Source organism: Notechis scutatus, chromosome 1, assembly GCF_049901735.1.
Source record: "Notechis scutatus isolate UNSWTSFEM ecotype Mainland chromosome 1, rNotScu1.2, whole genome shotgun sequence".
NCBI classification, from domain to species: domain Eukaryota; kingdom Metazoa; phylum Chordata; class Lepidosauria; order Squamata; family Elapidae; genus Notechis; species Notechis scutatus.
Window position 1 is genome coordinate 75734746 of NC_142009.1, and position 18960 is coordinate 75753705.

Sequence of the window (18960 nt, forward strand, 5' to 3'; positions counted from 1 at the left end):
ATTTATGAGCGCATTTTCAATTGCAAGTAGAGATAGATCCATATGACCCTATTTCCACTTCCTGTAAATAAGTTCAAAGTCAGTGTCTGGGCAATTTCATAGAACAAACAGGGGACAGTATGGAGAAATCAATACTTGCCTTCCAGCACCCCATTAGAGTGCAAAAGATATCATGCACATAGGCTCCACTCCAAGCTACTGAAGGTCTTAGGGCAACAAAAGTCCTCTCAGGCAAAAAAACAAAACAAACAAAAAAGGAAACACAAAAAAATGTAACTCACATTTTATCCATGTTTCTAGAACAGGGGTATCAAACTCACATCGTCACGGTGGCATCACATGACGTATCGGGACTTTTTTTACTCCCTTCGCTAAACCAGGCGTGGGCGTGGCCACCATGTAACCCATCTGGTCCACAGGCCGGGAGTTTGACAGCCCTGTTCTAGAATATATGTATATATTTTTGGCTCTTTGCAATGATATGATGATGATGATGATGATGATGATGATGATGATGATACTTTCTTCTTGAAGCTCCTCTGAGTGGGATTCTCTCAGCCCATCAGAGAAACAGCGGCTACATCATACAGCATTAGATGATGGAGAATTCTGGTAAATGAAGCTTCTAATTGTAATACTAAGTATATTAAAGCAAGTACAAATGTCCTTGCATTGACTAGTTCTTGTTTTAATTGAAAAGTCCTTAAAACAATGTGATGTGTTTTTGTCATTATGAAACATTAAATGGTCATTTAATTCAAAATTACAGATACTATACTGCAGAGATATTCTATGAACGTTGTTTATGTCCCTTTAACATAGAGAGAGAGAGGGAGAGAGGGAGAGGGAGATTGGGGGAGGGGGGAACGAGGACTTGCAAAGTGTTGCTACCAAGGGAGGTTGTCAAGGGTTAAAAACAAACAGTACAAGAAAAATGACAAAATAATAAATACAGTAAAAGATATTATGCCAGATATACAACTTATACTTACAGCGGACTAATGTACATTCTGATTGCTAGATTGGTGGAAAAATCAATCTTCAGGGAGGGATTGGGGTACCCATAGGGTAGGTGCTACCAATAGATGAGGCACAGCTGCTGAGTCCCATAAAATGGCTTTGGTCATTGGGAACCGGAGTGTGTGAGCCCTGTTGACTTGTATACGGGAGGGTACAGGGAGGAGAGAGGTGCAATCAAGGAAATAACTAGTGTCTGTGCCATGAAAAGCTTTATGTGTGACCCATGTGTAACCAGTGCAGCTTTTAGAGTAGTGGTGTGGCATAGGCATAAACATAGCTAATTGCACTGTCACATTTTGGACCAACTAAAGCTTGACTGGCCTTCGTGTGCAGCTCCATGTAGAACACACTGCAATAAGACAGATGGAAGGTTACCAAGGCATGGCTCGCCATGAGTAGGGCCACCCAGTCCAGGAATTGACATAATTGGGGTAAAAAATGGATTTGTGCAAAGGCCCTTCCTAGCCATAGTTACCGCCTGCTCTTCCAGCTAGCAAAACCCCCATATTGTATACCAATGCAGCTCCATCCAGAAATGGGTAGACCCAGAACCCATAGCCTTTTGGTGTTGCTAGGGTTAAGTCGAGGCTTGTTTGTCCCCACTCAAGACTCCCACAGCCTCCAGACATTGTATGATGGAGTGTTAATAGACCTTTGGGACACAAAGGAGGCAGCAAGTCAGTTAAGGGAGAGAAAAAACAGAGCCGTAACCGAAGAGATGATTGAAGCCAGGAAAAGGTGGAAGCATAAGAAAGAGATTCAGAGTAATTCCATTTCAATTATGTTAGATATAAGAGGATTTTTTTTTCTGGCAGAGAAAAGTTACACAGTCCTATTAGTAATAAGAATCTTTCCAGAAATTCATGTTTCTGAGTTTGTCAGCCTCACAGAAGAACAACTTCTGGGTCACTCAAATTCTGAGGGAGTCTCTCCTCCCTGAACAGTGGTTTTATAATGGTATGTGTGAACAACCGTAGGTAGGGCAAATAGTCAGATAAGATGCAGCTTAGCCTGGAGAAGGGATGCAGGCATGGCAAGCATCCCAGAAGGGTCCCTTCCTAGTTTCTGGGACTGTAAAGGTGACAAAGGGGATAGATATACTCTCACATTTGAAAGTTTCAGTTAATGTAATCTTGGAACAAAGTAGAATTATGTCATCTGGGCTCCTTCTTGAACTACCTTGCATGCTTGACAGACTTTAACTAGCCCCCTCTCCCCCAAAGAGGAGACCCATATCATGTCCCTGCCTCTTTAACAGCTGGCAAACACCACTTCTCACTCAAGAATGAATTCACTACCACATGTCCCCTTCTGGGAGGTCTGGGGGAGGGGCATGGGTCTAATAAACACGTGGTCCTACCCAGAGCCCCTGTCCCCCTTCCTTAATATTTGCAGGCTTCCAGGTAATCCATCCAGCTGAGGCCTTAGTCGCTTTAACGGGACCTGCGCAGCTAAAATCCAACTCAGATCAAAGATAGAGGCCTCCATAAATTCCAATAGCAGAGAGGCTCTCAGAATTTTATCTCAGAATTAAAGGGTGGAGTCCTTGGTGATCTCTGAGCTTGTTTGTTTGCTACAACCAAGCAAACACAGCAAACAAACTAGCCCAGAGAGGGCCACCAGACACCACATCCACAAGTCATTGCTACCATCTAGTGGTAGAAATCCTGATATGCATCTGTAGGGGGTCATATCAATTCTTAAAAATTTGCCCTGGAATACTCGAAAGAGCTGCAGCTAAATCACTGAATAAAAAACTAGCTTGAATATGATTCTTGACTGGTGTCCAAGTAATCCACAGAATTATTTCTCTTTTTTGTCATGCATAGGATGAAGTTTGAAGATTTTCTGTCTAATTTTGAGAAAGTTGAGATCTGTAACCTCACACCGGATGCGCTTGAAGACAATGCTGCTCATAAATGGGAAGTGTCCATTCACCAAGGCAGCTGGGTCAGAGGTGCCACTGCTGGGGGGTGCCGAAATTTCATAGGTCTGCACATTTGCTTTATCCCACTTGCATATTCTTACGAGAAAGGCTGTGGCACCCCCTACAAGCCCTTTGTCCCAAAGGTGCTTTTTCAAAAGGCAGCTGGACTTCCTTGTTTTCTTTGAAGATGTTTCACTTCTAATCCAAGAAGCTTCTTCAGCTCTGGATGGATAATGGGTGTTCTGTATTGCACATTAGCATTCTTGTAATACCCCGTCCTGATTGGCCAGGACGCACGGCAATCGGATTGGCTGAGCGAGCCACACTGATTGGCCCGCTGCGAATCCCCCGCGATTGGAGGAAACCGATCGCGGGAGATTCGAAGCGGTGTCATTGGCCGCCGCTGGCGAGGCCAGTTCAATATAAGCCGCCACCGATCTGAAAGACTCAAGCCGATCTCGGGATGCAATAAAAGAGCTAAAAAAGGTCACTGACTCCCGCGTCCTCATTCGATCGGCGTATATGACAGTGGGGAATGGAAGGACCATCCAGTCAGAGCTGAAGAAGCTTCTTGGATGAGAAGCGAAACGTCTTCAAAAAACAAGAAAGTCCAGTTTGCCTCTTGAAAAACCACCTTTGGGACGAGTATGACTTGGATGACTGAGAATCTCCATAGACACCTACAAGCCCTTGTTAATATCCCACAATCCCTCAAAGCTATTTGTCGGAAATGGTGAACAATAGTTTTAGCAGATTTTTGTTGTGAGTCATCTAGAATTCTTTGATCCTATATACGAATGTTTCAAAATTTTATTTTAAAAAACCAGGTCAATATAATAAGCAACTTAAGCCATGCAGAACCAAACTCAAATTTATGCCGTTATTGGGGCATCCTGCAAGTTCGTTCTGCTTATGTAAATTATTTCTAGATTTCCCTTGGGGAAAATTTCAAGAAAATTCATAGCTGTGCCAGCAAACATTTCCTTGCTCATAGCAGTTTTAAAATGTATGCTGTGTGACCTGCAGCAGAATGGACACTGAGATACAGCGGATTCTCTCAGCTTTCACTCTCCTCTCCCCCTCCACCCATAATGCATTCCCCAAATTTATTCTCATAATCAAGGAATGTATTCATTGAGTCTGGACAGAAACTAAAAATGTGCCTGTTGGAAGAGGTAAAGGGTTGAATGGAGCATGAGCTTCTAGGGTTGAGCATAGTTCATGTTAGACCGGGTGCAGATCGGTTCGAAGGAGACGCGAGACCATCTTAGTGATTTCAGCTCTTTATTTAGAATCAGAACAGTCTGAAGAATCCAAGCCGCGGCAGCCCTTCATATAGGCTGGCTCGCGGCTCGGCGGCCAATGGCAGCGCTTTGAATTTCCCGCGATCGGCGCGGCCAATCGCGGTAGATTCTTAGCGCTCCAATCACGGCCGGTGTGTCGACCAATCAGGTCGCTGTCCGTCCGGACCAATCAGTTGTGAGGGTTTGGAGTATGCTAATATCGTACAGTTCATTCACTTAAAGGGCCATTTACTGGATCAATTGCAGGATTATTGTTATTTTTAAAAATGCAACTGCTAACAAGCGGAGAACACAAACCCCTGGCAGCACAGAACAGCTGGAGTGGGAAATGTTTGGCACTGCAACCAAACAGAGATGAGGCTCTATTAGAATGGAATGGCATGTTGAAGACCATACACTTAGAAGGTCTTAAGACCACTGCTTGATGTATAAAGAGGCAGCTTCCAATTGAAGCGGGACAATATCTTCACAGGAACAATGGAGCAACAAAAAAACAGAATAAAGATGGCAGAAATGATTAAGCTAGATGGGAAAAAATAAAAAAGGCCTGGGAGTGGGAAGGAAGAGGACATTATCTGTCCTTGTGTGGTGCTTAGCTTGCACTGGTGACGGGCCAGAATCCTGTTGTTGTGAAATAAACCACCCACCATCTCCTTTTTGCTGACTGATTTCAGAAACATTTTGGACCAATCCCCAGTTCAAGCTCCAACTGACAGAAAAAGATGAGGGTCAAGACGAGTGCACGTTTGTAGCCGCCCTGATGCAGAAGAATCGCCGTAAACTCAGGAAATTCGGAGCCGCACTGCTAACAATTGGATATGCTATCTATGAGGTATTTCTATGGAGAACTCCCTGCTCCAACTTGGGCCCTTCCAGATATGCAGTCCTAGATTTTTCCTGAAATGTGCTGGCTGGAGAAATCTACACTACAATGCTTAGCACTGTTTGAGCCCTCCCATGCAGGTGAGGATGGCCCCAAAGTTTTCCCTTCCCTATTAGGTATGGCTTAGAATCAAGCCACTTCATTTGTGGCTTAGTTCTTTGCAATTTCATACTTGAGACTGATTTTGTCTCAACCTTATTGAAGCGGTCCCAAAGGTATTTTTCAAAAGACAGCTGGACTTTCTGAATTGAAAGAGCTTCTTGGATGACAATCAAAATTTCAAGGAAAAAAACAAGAAAGTCCAGTTGCTTTTTGGAAAAGCACCTTTGGGGCAACCATGATGTGAATGATTGAGAATCTCCATAGACACTTATTGAAGTGAGTTCATAAATAAGATTGGTGTCCCCTCGGGCTAACTTTTTATTTCACCTGGTTGTGAACCAATAAAATAAAAGTGCTTGATTCTACCAAGTGAGGCTGCAGTGGCCTTTTATGGTCAAATTAATTCATGATTTGAGAATAAAATGCATGCGTCTTTGGCTTAAGAGTCAATTAGATGCTGTCTAAAGCCCCTTTTGATTGTCTTATTGCTTAAAAATATAAAAGTGATATATATCAGCAAATTCCAAAACACAATTAGGCAACAAATATTGGATTTCCATTTATAGCAGTTCCTATATTTAGTGCTCTAATGCAGCACATATAGTCAAAGTATAGCATGATCTATAAAGTGATGACTACATGGTGGGATGATAAATAAGTGTAGGAATTTAGAAGCTGAACTCCAAAGTGCATGAAAATATTCTCCAACCAACAAAAAATAAAATAAAATGAATGAGTGCCAGACATATCAATCAAACTAATAGGAACCCTGGTGGCGCAGTGGTTATAATGCAATATTGCAGGCTAACTCTGCTCACAGCCTGGACTTCGATTCTGACCTGGTTGACTCAATCTTCCATCCTTGCAAGATCGATAAAATGAGGACCCAGATTGTTGGCAGCAATATGCTGTTTTTGTAAACTGCTCGGAGAGTGCTGTAAAGTACTATGGAGCGGTATATAAGTCTACATGCTATTGCTAAATAATCTGAACATTTAATTTCAGAGTCCCGATAAAGATGAACACTTGACAAAGGATTTTTTCCGCTACCATGCTTCCAGAGCCAAGAGCAAAAGTTATATCAACTTAAGGGAAGTTTCTGATAGATTTGAGCTACCACCTGGCGACTACATCATTGTTCCAACTACATATGAGCCACAGCAGGAGGCTGATTTCTGTCTAAGAGTTTTTTCTGAAAAGAGAGTAGTTACAAAGTAAGTATATCATGGTTCTCACTCACCCAGGATACAAAAGTCCATTAGTGACTGATCGCCATTGAAAAGCTACAGAGATTAACATCTGAAGACTCTGAGAATAATTTGGCCACTCCAACTCCTAAGTGAAGGTGATTTATGCCAGTGTCTACTAAGTTTTACCTGCTTTTAAGATTTTACTGCACTGCTCCAGAATGCAGGAGGATGAGCGCATAGTTGCACACATTCTCTGATGTAAAAATATATATAAATTTGTGAAATCGTTGGAGAACAATCTTGTTATCAGGAAATTATCTTGGCATGTGCTGTTAACAATTCTTTTAATGTAAGCCATAACAGCTTCCTGATGTTGAGTGTCACAATAGAAGCTTACAACTGCTTTTCTATTGTAACTAATCCCGATGATCTGATTTCTCTTATGAAATTCCAGTGAAAAATCAGATTTTTAAAAACCGGATTTATTTTTTTATAGGGAGATGGACGGAAATGTCAACATTGATTTGCCAGAGGTATGTCACCAAAATTTAATTAAGGACCAAATCAATCATATCATTAAATAATAATTCTTTTGAGTTCTACAAGGGTGATTGAATACCAATCAAATTAAAGAATGACAGAATCATAAAACACATTAATATATGCTTTTTCTAAAATGGATCTAATCTGAAATAAGGTAATACAAATAGTGGGGATTTTTGTTTGTTTCTGTCTTCATCAATAATTTTTGGGTAATTTCAGGTTCCTGAGCCAACACAACCCCAAGAAGAAACAGAAGAAGAAAAGAAATTCCGAGATCTGTTTAAGCAGATTTCAGGACAGGCAAGTCAACTAATTTAAAAAAATAAATCTTGTTAGAATTTTGGATGGTTTACTGGCAGACAGTATGCTTTTCATGTAAAACAGCCAGATTTAATCCTGGGCTAATGAAAAACAAAACAAAACACCTCCTTTAGCTTATTTACCTCACCAAAACACAGATATGCCCCAGCAACTAAATTCTCTTCAAAACATGTCCTTGCAACTTAGCCTCCATCTCAACAATAACCTGCCATGGAGGCAAATTGAAGCTGATTTAACTTTTCCAGCATAAAAATAGTGTTTCCTCTGCCATTGCAGCAATCTACATTTTTTGCAGACACTCCTGGACATATGGAAGAGGAAACCTCAGATATCAGATATCCTCTAGGGTCCAGATGACCACAAGACTGTCTCCTCTCCATCTGTTGTAGTCTGTTCTTCCATAGTGGTTTGTTTCATAGCCTCTAGGGAGGCTGGACACATTAAATGTCCTAATCCAGAGCAGATTGTGATAGAGTCTACTTGACCTATAGGACCAATGGGGAATGCTGCCTGTGACCCAGATATTTCCACCCCAGTAGGAAAATAAAGTGAGAATGACAACATCTGCTCATTATGTAGAGACGTGGTCTCTAGCAGGATAGATGCAGCCCAGTGAGATTCTGAATACCTGAACACCGGAAGAGCATGTTTCTATATTGCAAGTTCAGACAAAAAAAAAAAGAAAGAAAAGAAACCCTGAATGTTGGTATCTGATTAATGTAAGAGATGCTTGTTCCCAGTATATTATTGAAACTCTAGATGCATTGCTATTGATATAATTAAGTACAATTGATCATTAAGCAAAGATAATGAAACTGATTTCCTGCAGTGATTTAGTTCTCTCATGGTGTTGTTGATTTTATTGCTTTGGGGGGTATTTTATATCTTCCAAACAAGAGAATAATTTTTAAATGGCATTTTAAATCCACGAAGGCTGATTTCTTTTATTCAACTGCAGGACATGGAGATCAGTGCAGAGGAACTTGAATATATCCTGAATGCTGTGCTGGAAAAAAGTAAGTGTCAGCATGGCCATAGCACCTCTACCCCAACTGGGGAATGACCTCATGCCCTGTATGATGATGAATTGGGCAAGTCTGCACACAACCAATTAAGTAAATACTTGGATTTACGGTCCATTCTTTCATAAAAGTAAGTCTGGCTGAAATCTGTCAGTTCAGTCTTTCATGCTAGGATAAAAACTGATGTGATATTCAAGGAAAGAGTCATGTAAGGTTCTTCTTGCTCAATATTTGCCATAGATATATAGTCTAGCAGATGGAACATTTCACCAGACTGGGCCCAATTCTCTTGGTTACCTACAGTCTTTCAGTGTCTCTCTACAACCATATAAGGCTTGCCAATTTGTGTGCTTGAATTTTATCTTTCTTTGTCCTTTTTTTTTTTTAAAAAAATACTTTTTAAAAAAGAGAATAGTTTAAGAATCTGGCAGAGTTTCTGTGAGTTCATGATGACACATAGAGAGAGTGATTAGCATTAATCCATAATTTTTATGACAAACTTGACCATTATGAAAAGAGGCTATGTTTTTGGACCAAATACTCTGACAGCAGAACCAGAGTCTCCACCATGGCCTAATGACAATTTATCCATTTTCACCCCAGCAGCATTACATTAAGCAAAAATACAGAACAGATGTGTAAATGTTATTAGTGATTAATTTTATCAACAAAGCAATATAATGGCAGGATCAGGAAAACAAATGTTCCAATCAGATTGGAAATATTCAAATAATTAGTAGAACTTAATTCTAGCAGGGAGTTGTACAGAGATTAATGTCCGAAAATAGTTAAATAAAGCTGAGATTGTAATGAATATTTGATCATTTTCTGTGTTGTGATCCCACTGTATTGGAAGGACAGAAGCAATCATATTTCAGTTTTACATCATGACATTTCTCTGGGGAGGAAAAATAAAATATTTACAATTGTGCTGTTGAAATTTGAGATGAAATTGTTGGAGACAAACAATTTGTTTTTATATGCTATTCTGCTGATTTTTTCTCTCCCATCAGACAAGATCAAATTCAAGAAAATAAGCCTCCTGTCATGTAAAAATATCATTTCCTTAATGGCTGTATCCTTTGAAATAAGCATGAAGAATTATTTGAGTGGGGTGAATGGTGGTGTGAATGCGATGAAAATGCTACAATCACTTCTATGAGACTTTGCCATCTCAAATGTAAACTATATATGTCAGATATTGAAGGAAGACAAAATGACAACTTAGGACTTTGAGTATTTACTATCAAAATATGGGCATGAATCACAGCTAGTGACAAACCATAGATTACTTGTGAAATTATGGTCAAGGAAGGTTTTCATCCAACAGTTTTCATCCAAAGTATTTTACTCAATTGCATCATGGCTTTATTCTTTCACTAGTTCCAAAGACAATCTTCCAGTTCCTCTCCAAATCATCTTTGAAGGTTTCTAAATTTTCTGGAATAGATTTGGAAGATGATGCAAAGGAGAAGAAATAAATTCCACCAGGACATAGCACCTTTTCTGAACACAGACCTAGCTTCCACCTCCCTAAGCACAGGTTATCAAAGTCAGTAGGTAATATTTCATAGTAAAGTACATATCATACACAGATACATATTCATCGTTCTATTTTGTTTCCTTTCATGGTCAACCATATTCAGTATACAATATGAAAAAGGAGAAGGAAGTGTGAGCCAAAGAAAATAAAGATAGAACATAAGGGAAAGCAGAGTTTGTTTCAATAGATTCCAAGGTCCTTGAGAAAAATAACAGATTTAAGCAGGGGGTAGAACAAGATGCTGGGCAGATGTTTTGGGTCAAAGATCAACAAGCTGCCAAACTCTTAGATTCTTTGAGCTCCTGGGTCATGGTATGAGAGTCTCAGCATCTCCTTCTGCCCAAGTTGGCCTAGTCTAATCATAGCCAATTGCACTCCATCGTGTAGAGCATTTCTTGAATCCAGAGTTGGGAGCAATGCCTTGATTTTAATCGAATCTTTCTTTGTGCTAGAGCACTGGCTTTGGCAAAGAGAGCTAGAAAGATGATTCTACAGGTAGAGGCTTTGATACAAAAGAACAGCTTAAGGTTGATCTATGGAAACAGCCTATTAATTCAGCAGGTTTAATTTGTATAAAATAAAACTATTCATGGAATAGGACACTGAGATCATATATGAGATTCAATCTGCCATTACTGTTTTCCTTAATGGGATCTGCATCAGTCCAGTGGAAATGAAAAACTGGAATTCAATGAATTCAAACTTTTCTGGGACAAACTGAAGAAGTGGATTGTAAGTTGATTCACAGTCAACGGACGCAAAATCTATTGTTTTACTAGGTGTTTTGGAAGGTATTTTAGAGCAGAAATCATTAACAACCATTACATCTATAATTTAGTGAGAATGTTCTAAAAGAAAAAAAATTGTTCTACAAAATAGTGGGGTTTTTTCATACCATTTTGCAGAAACATTGACAGTACTTTTGATTAAATAAAAAAATCTATTTTTGAAATAATAAATACCAGGAATGTTCCTCTGGATGAGGCCAAGTGTAATAACTCTTGTTGTTGACACATTGTTAAAAAAAAATCTGCTGATTCATGAGCAGAAGAGGAAAAAATACTTGCTTAATGTCTCAATTTATACTGGTGATTTTGATGCCTGTCTCCTCCAATTATCAACAAATGTAATTTGAAATGGCCCATTAGATCCACAGGAACATTAACCCTAAAATCTAAAGGAACATTTGAATGCTTTCTCACAATCCCTAAAATAAGTTACCATGATAAATCATTATTTTTCTCTTTTAACTCCAGGCATGGTTTTAAGGCAATTGCAATAATTGGGTTCCTGTTACATCCCTGGTGACTGAAAATGTGCTGTCTGCTAATCACCAATTTTTACTCCAGATTCAATCAAAGCAACAGAATTTCAGGGTTAAATATTGTATGCAGTTGGCTTGTTATACCATATTATTCTGATCTAAATTAGTATTCTCAGCTGAATGCATAAGCAGGATGAGAACAAGGTCTATTTCCTTTCCCAAGGGATGTTTGCAGGGTGCTGTGCTTATAGTTCTATCGCTTCTTTATATGTATTGCATACTATATGTGGTAACAGTTGTCATTCTAAAGTTTTATTTTTTAACCTCCTTGCATAGATTCCATCTCTTCCCCAAGTTCCTTGGTCTTTCTCTGTTCTTTCCCTGAGCTGCACCAGGGAAATTTTCCATTGCCTGACATTACTGATTGCACTCATCCTTTTTGTTAGCAAATATATGTGTGTGCACTTTTAAGTCCACCTAGACTCCTGACAGTCACACAGACAAGTCCAGGCAGTTCTTAGACAACACTTTCTGAAAATGTTTTGCATTAGTCTTCTTCCTACAGCTGAGAGAAAATCCAAACTGGCCCAAATTCTCTTAGCTGACTTTGTGCTTTAGCCGCTACATCAAACTTGCACTCATTAGCAAGCACTTTGGATTCCAAATATATACAAATTATAACTGCTTCTGAACGTTACTCATTTCTTTAAAACTAATACATTATCCACGGATATAATCAAATAGTGCAGGATGTAAGAATATTGATTAAGAAAATAAAAGAATGTACAAAGAATCCATAGTCATTGTGAGCTAGTTCACTGAAGTTCATGTACCGAAAATGGGCACTTAGAGAAAAACAGATAATGATTAGCTATATAAAATTAGAGGCTTAGAGACAGTGTATCTAAATATATTCTTGCTTTTAGAAATCTGATTCCATATATCTGCTTATTATTTCTGAAACTGGATTCACCAATTTATGTGTATTTGAAAATGTAAAACAGTTCTTAAAAAGTTACAAAGGCCATAAACAAGTATTTGCCCATTCTGTAGATAATTGCTATAGTTTACTATTAAGTGTAATGCTGAATAGAAATCCAATACTAGATATTTTTATTTAACAGTTTGCATGTTCATATATTTTTATAAAAAGCAATTCAGACCAACTTAGAAGAACTAGCAAAAAATTACTTTTGTAGGCAGAGAGCCATATTAGTCTATTCAAAAAACTGGGGGAAAAAATATGGTTGTACATTTTTTAGATTAACATGTTTTATTAAAATGTTGAAGTTTTGTTTTTGTTCACAATTTGTGACTTCAAAATAAAGTCTCCTTGCCTCAATAATTCATTTAACTTATTCCAACTATGCTTATTATTTGCTGTCAATGTTTCTCTCTTTGATTCAGAGCCTGTACCTTCACTTTGATGCTGATCAGTCTGGCACAATGTCTTCCCATGAACTTCGTCTTGCTTTAAAAGCAGCAGGTACCATTTTTTTCGACTGGCTTTTGCAATATTTGACCATTTTGGACAATTTAGGACAGGGGTGTCAAATCAAGGCCCACGGGCTGGATCCAGCCCGCAGAGTGCTTAAATCTGCTTCACGGGGTGCCCTTTGAAACAACAAAGGACAGACCCACAGTGCCTCTGCCAGTGAAAATGGAGCTCAGGAGGGCCACCTGTGGCCCTCCCAAACTCCATTTTCACTGGCAGAGGGTTGCCGGAGGCCATTGCAACCCAAACAGAGCTCGGGAGTCCATTTTTGCTGGTAGAGCACTTTGGCCATCACAGGCGCCCCTGACAGGAGCAATGTTGAACTGGCCACACCTCCTTGGACACCCCCACCCCACCCTCTCAAAATCAAACACAACTGTGATGCGGCCCTCAATGAAATTAAGTTTGATACCCCTGATTTAGGACAATGCCTTGTAAAGGGAAAAGAGGGTTGTGAGGTCCAGTTCAGTCCAGATTTTCAAGATTGCTCTCCCTAAGACAGAATTTGCATCAAGCCCACTGTCTTTACTAAGTCACAACTAATCACTGTTTGAGACATATAGTAAAAAGCAGAACCCAAATCTGCTGCTGTCATTGCAGGGGAAATAGGTAGAGCAGTTGCCTATATTTTATTTATCATGTGCAATACATTTATATTATAATTAAATGTCCAGATATAATATAATAGAAGAAGTGTAAGGTTACTGCGCCATTTCAGATTGCTTTATGAAAATGAAGAGTTTGGACAAGTATGGGGTAAAATAGGTTCTAAAATTGTGCTTACGTGTGCCATATACAGCATAAGACCCACTCTGGTGCTCAAACTGTGAGAATATTTATTTATTTGATTTTTATCCCACCTTTATTACGTTATAAATGCCTCAAGGTGGCAAATATACTGTACATCACATAGTAGTCCTTCCTCCTCCTATTTAACAAGTTGCTAATTCAAAATGAAGGAGAAACTACAACAGGAGTATGCCAATGAATAAATCATATGATATGTAAGTGAACCAAATGGCAACTTCAAATCTCAACAAATAAATGCTCTGTCTTATATATTGGCAAAAAAATATATATCAGAAAATAAAATACAAGCTGAATAGTCAAGACCTTGTTGATGATCCAAACTCTGTCAAGGACCTTGGAGTACTCATCTCAAATGATCTAAGTGCTAGAGCCCACTGTAACTACATAGCCAAAAAGGCATTAAGAGTTGTTAACCTAATCCTATGTAGCTTTTTCTCTGGTAATATCACACTACTAACTAGAGCATACAAAACATTTGCTAGACCAATACTTGAATACAGCTCATCAGTCTGGAACCCACATTATGTATCTGATATTAACACAGTAGAGAAAGTCCAGAAATATTTCACAAGAAGAGTTTTCCACTCCTCTACTCATTGCAGAATACCTTATGCCACCAGACTTGAAATTCTAGACCTAGAAAACCTAGAACTACGCCGCCTTCAGTCCGATCTATGTATAGTATATAAAATCATACATTGCAATGTCCTACCTTTCAATGAATACTTCAGCTACAACCATAACAATACAAGAGCACACAATAATACAAACTCATGGTTAACCACACCAAACTTGATTGCAGGAAATACGACTTCAGCAACAGAGTGGTCAATGTCTGGAATACTCTACCTGACTGTGGTTTCTTCCCCAAACCCCAAAAACTTTAACCTTAGACTGTCTACTATTGACCTCACCCCTTTCCTAAGAGGTCTGTAGGGGGCGTGCATAAGCACACCAACGTGCCTACCGTCCTTGTCCTATTGTTTCTTTTATTTTTCTTGTATGTATCCATGTATTCATAACTATGTTTATACTTATACCTATTATCTTGTAAGCAATGGACAAATAAAATAAACTAAAATAAAAAATAAATATCTAAATATCCAAATAAAAGGCTAGTGCAGTTGGCTGCCATACATTAATTAAGTGTGAAATTGTTTAATAAAGTTTGTGCATTTTCAAACATAGAAACTTATGTGTACTGATATTAAATTATGAGAGTTGCTTTAGAAGAAAGATATTAACTTTAGCCATCTGCTGAGGTCCCTAAAGACAATTTAACTGGACTATAATAGGTATGACATAAGAGCAAATATTTTTTATTCTTTACTTCTTCCCATCTTCTTTTCTGTCCTAAATCTCCTCTCCTTCAGCTTCATTGGCAAACCCCAATGTAGTCACAGATGGAGTTATCCAATGAAGCTGTCCAACTGACAAGTGGATTTCAATGGAATGAGTAGGGCAATTTCCCCACCAGGCTGCAGTCATCCTGTCCATCATTCTCTAGAAGAGATGCAAAGGTGGAAGACGAAGTTAATTACTACTAGATTATAACACACATGCATATGTTGATGCAATAAAGCATTCTGCATTTTCCATTTTAATAACCATTCCTACAGCTTGGAAAATATCTCTCAGAACTTATTACAGCCAACCAATAGAATCTACATCAATTCCAATGGGGTGCATCCATCTTGAAGGCTATTTCTGCCATAATTATGGCTATAAAACCCACAATCTGTTTTGGTTTAATTTTTGACATCTTGAGGAGGAAAAATCAATCTGTAGTGGCCTGATTAAATTTGAAGGGACAAGAACTTGTAATGGAACCCACATTACGTATCTGATATTAGCACAATTGAGAAAGTCCAGAAATATTTCACAAGAAGAGTTCTCCACTCCTCTACTCGTTGTAGAATACCTTATGCCACCAGACTTGAAATTCTAGAACTAGAAAACCTTGAATTACGCCGTCTTCGGTCTGATTTAAGCATGGTATATAAAATCATACATTGCAATGTCCTACCTGTCAATGAATACTTCAGCTTCAACCATAACAACACAAGAGCACACAATAGATACAAACTCAAAGTTAACCGCACCAAACTTGATTGCAGGAAATACGACTTCAGCAATAGAGTGGTCAATGTCTGGAATACTCTACCCGACTCTGTAGTTTCTTCCCCAAACCCCAAAACCTTTAACCTTAGACTGTCTACTATTGACCTCACCCCTTTCCTAAGAGGTCTGTAGGGGGCGTGCATAAGCGCACCAACGTGCCTACCGTCCCTGTCCTATTGTTTCTCTTATTCTTCTTTTATTTTTCTTATATGTACCCATTTCATGTATTCACAACTATGTACACACTTATACTTATTATCTTGTAAACAATTGGCAAATCAAATAAATAAATAAAATAAATAAATAAATAAATAAAAGATGGGGGCTTTTCCACATCCCTTGACTATGTATTTCACAAATGCACCTACCCCTGTAAATGATGCAAAGAAAAATAAAGATTACATAGTTGAATGCAGTTCCAATTTGAAAAGTCACCCAGCATTCTAATTATGTGGTGGATATTAGAAGAGAAGGAGTACCTTCAGTTCAACTTTCTCTTTCAGACTAGGGCTTTAAGAAGTCCAGAATAAGGTCAATTATTTTGGACATATTTCTGATCCAGCAATGAACAGGTCATACAACAGGGGAGAATGATGAAAGTATAGAGGAGCTCCTTTCTTTGTCTCTCTCTTCTCAAAATAATATATTTGTGTATATGTATAATTCTCCTCAGGATCATACTCTGTGCCAGTTTCTCAACTTGGTGACTTTCAATTGTGTGGACTTCAATTCCCAGAATTCCTGCTGGCCAGAGAAAACTGGGAGCTGAGTCCACACAACTGAAAACTGCCAAAGATGAGAAACATGGCTCCATATATTAAGTGAGATTAAAAGATGTGTGTTCCTTGCTAGGAATTGGACTGTATCACTCACTTATCAGATCCAAAGTATCTTTTAAAGATAAAAACTATTTTTCTCAGATTGCCAAACTTTGCATGGATTATGACAATATCATTTAGAAGAATGTTTTCAAATTACTGGGTTGAAGATCAGCCAACAAACAGTTTTTTTAAAAAAAAACCTCATATTTATCTTTCTTTAAGGATTTCAGCTCAATAACTATCTACTGCAGCTGATTGTATTAAGGTATTCAGATGATCAGCAACAGATCGAATTTGATGACTTCTTAAACTGCCTAATTCGCTTAGAAAATGCAAGCAGTGAGTATCTCTTCATAGTGCCATTTGTTTCCTTATTGAATGCATTTTTATCAGCAGTAATATGTGAGGCACCATGAATGATCATTCTAATAGCTTTGATGGTCTACATATAAGCAATAAAAGTTAGAAACCATATACTCATTGTGCAGGTCATGCGACTTTATATCCACATGAGATTATTTCATGAAAGACAGAAATCTATAGAACTATCTATAGAATGAATGTATACAAAATTAGTAATAGAAATCTGATGAATAGAAATCTGGTGATATGACCTGTCATTCCTAAATTCTGAAGAGTCCCAGTGATAAATGTTTGAAAATTCTGACACTAATCAAAGCCATGTTAGATTGTTTCAAAAATCTTCAATTTTTTGTCACTAAACAATAAAGAACATTTATCCTGGCATAAAGAAATGTCTGAAGTAATCTTTAGTTTTGTAGACATGATCAAAGTTTCCCACTGGAACTTCTGGAATCTTACCTATAAATATTAACATTTGCTTTAAGTTTGATATTTTTATGGAAAAAGAGGTTTTGAATATTTCAGTGGCTGAAAATAACACTAAAATTCTTCTTGCAGGAGTATTCAAGGCATTATGTGTGGAAAACAGAGATTTCATTAACCTCCATATCAATGAGGTAACAAAAGCAAAACATTGTCAGTAGAGATTGTTTGAGGAGAGAATTTTTCATTTTTCTTTTGTCTTTTCTACTTTCCTCATTTCCCTTTTTACTGAATTATGGGGACATGATGGAGCTAACTAAAGAGGTGACTTCCTTTTAGATGGTTCCTTAAGATTGTTCTTTGTGTTATGTTATCATGCATTCGTTCAGTTCTTGAGGTCACTTAAAAGTAGGATCACATAAAATGCAAGATGGCCTCTGAGGCTGAACTCCACAATGCAGCCATGAAGTGGTATTGTCTACATAACTATATTGTGGACAGTTTAAGCACGCTGATTTCCAACCTTTTTTCCCTTTCTCATTCTGCCTCAATTATCAGTCCACCAGTCATTCTCAGTAAATGGGAAAATTTGAAGAGGAAGGTGCAAGTGCTCTATAGTCTAATTTTTTGTTTCTTCGGCATATGGGATTAAATCTGGAGGTAAATTGTCTGCTTCACTCCCCCAACACCCACTGACATGTCCAAAAGGCCTTTATTTCCACCTGTTTTATGCAGTCTTCTGAAAACTGGATATGTGTCTTAATCTGTGTCCAGTGTCACTTAAGAAAAAACTCACTTAAGAAATTTCTCCCTTAGCAACATAAATTTTGGACTCAGTTGTGGTCAAAAAAGTTGAGGACTACCTATATTATTATAATTGTTGTAATAAATGATTTAATCTATTAATATCTGTATTAATAGCCTCAGGTCTGTACTAGGATTGGAAATCTGATTTTCAAATATCTATTTGGTCGTGATGTTTTGGGGCTGACCTTAGGCATGCTGCAGGATCCAACCTGGCTTGGTCGTTGGGACCAGAGGTTTTGTCTTCCAAGCTTTCAGATTCATGCTGGAGCCCATCCTCAGGGAACCTCTCTGTGTGCTCTGGGCTGTTTTGTATGTGGCATTTATATGGCCAGAATATAATATTAGGACAGAGCACTCATTTATTTCTCTATTCAACTACAGAATACTTTGCATAACAATAGTGCTTCTCATGAAAAGACATTCACAGATGCCACCCATTTGAAATATGAACAGGCAGAAAGTTTCTAGTTCCTGATAAACTGGAAGATATCAAATATAACATTTGGGATTTTTTCTCTCTCTCTCTCTCTTCTCATTAGTTTATCAATTTGACTATGAACATCTGAAGGCCTTGAACATGGAGTTCAGCGCATCTCCCAACAAGCTTCTGAGTTGAATTGAGTTCATACTTTTCCCCAAATCACTGAAAATTACAAATAATGTTTATACTGACAACATTTTCTTATATTCAGAAGAGTATAAGAATATGTGGTTTTAGAACTCAAATGCAAATAAGTATTTTCTAGATTTAAAGTCCGATTATTTCAGCCAGCACAGGATAATGGAAAGATAATAGGATGTGAAGACCTAAACAGCTGGAAGGCAGTAAGCTATGGAGGTTGCATTAACATCTAGTTGTATACAAATATATTGCACAATACATGTGAATACATGCTGTAATGAATTACTGTTTAGATGACATAAATGAATAGACCAAAGCAATTATTGTCTTTTGATTTAACATAATTATGTTGGTTCCCAATAAACATTTTGTTTCTATT

At 38.1% G+C, this 18960-nt stretch overlaps 1 protein-coding gene across 1 annotated transcript in view; it reads left to right on the plus strand.

Moving 5' to 3' along the window:
* CAPN9 (calpain 9) overlaps positions 1–18960 on the plus strand; it is a 49705-nt gene extending 30745 nt beyond the window's left edge. Inside the window, exons 9-21 of the mRNA XM_087968012.1 lie at positions 535–612; positions 2850–3010; positions 4926–5083; positions 6242–6450; positions 6923–6959; positions 7189–7269; positions 8249–8306; positions 9326–9387; positions 10519–10587; positions 12527–12605; positions 16589–16705; positions 17288–17346; positions 18499–18960. Coding sequence (XP_087824138.1) covers positions 535–612; positions 2850–3010; positions 4926–5083; positions 6242–6450; positions 6923–6959; positions 7189–7269; positions 8249–8306; positions 9326–9387; positions 10519–10587; positions 12527–12605; positions 16589–16705; positions 17288–17346; positions 18499–18525 — 1195 coding nt within the window. The 3' untranslated portion in view covers positions 18526–18960. The remainder of the gene's footprint in view (positions 1–534; positions 613–2849; positions 3011–4925; positions 5084–6241; positions 6451–6922; positions 6960–7188; positions 7270–8248; positions 8307–9325; positions 9388–10518; positions 10588–12526; positions 12606–16588; positions 16706–17287; positions 17347–18498) is intronic.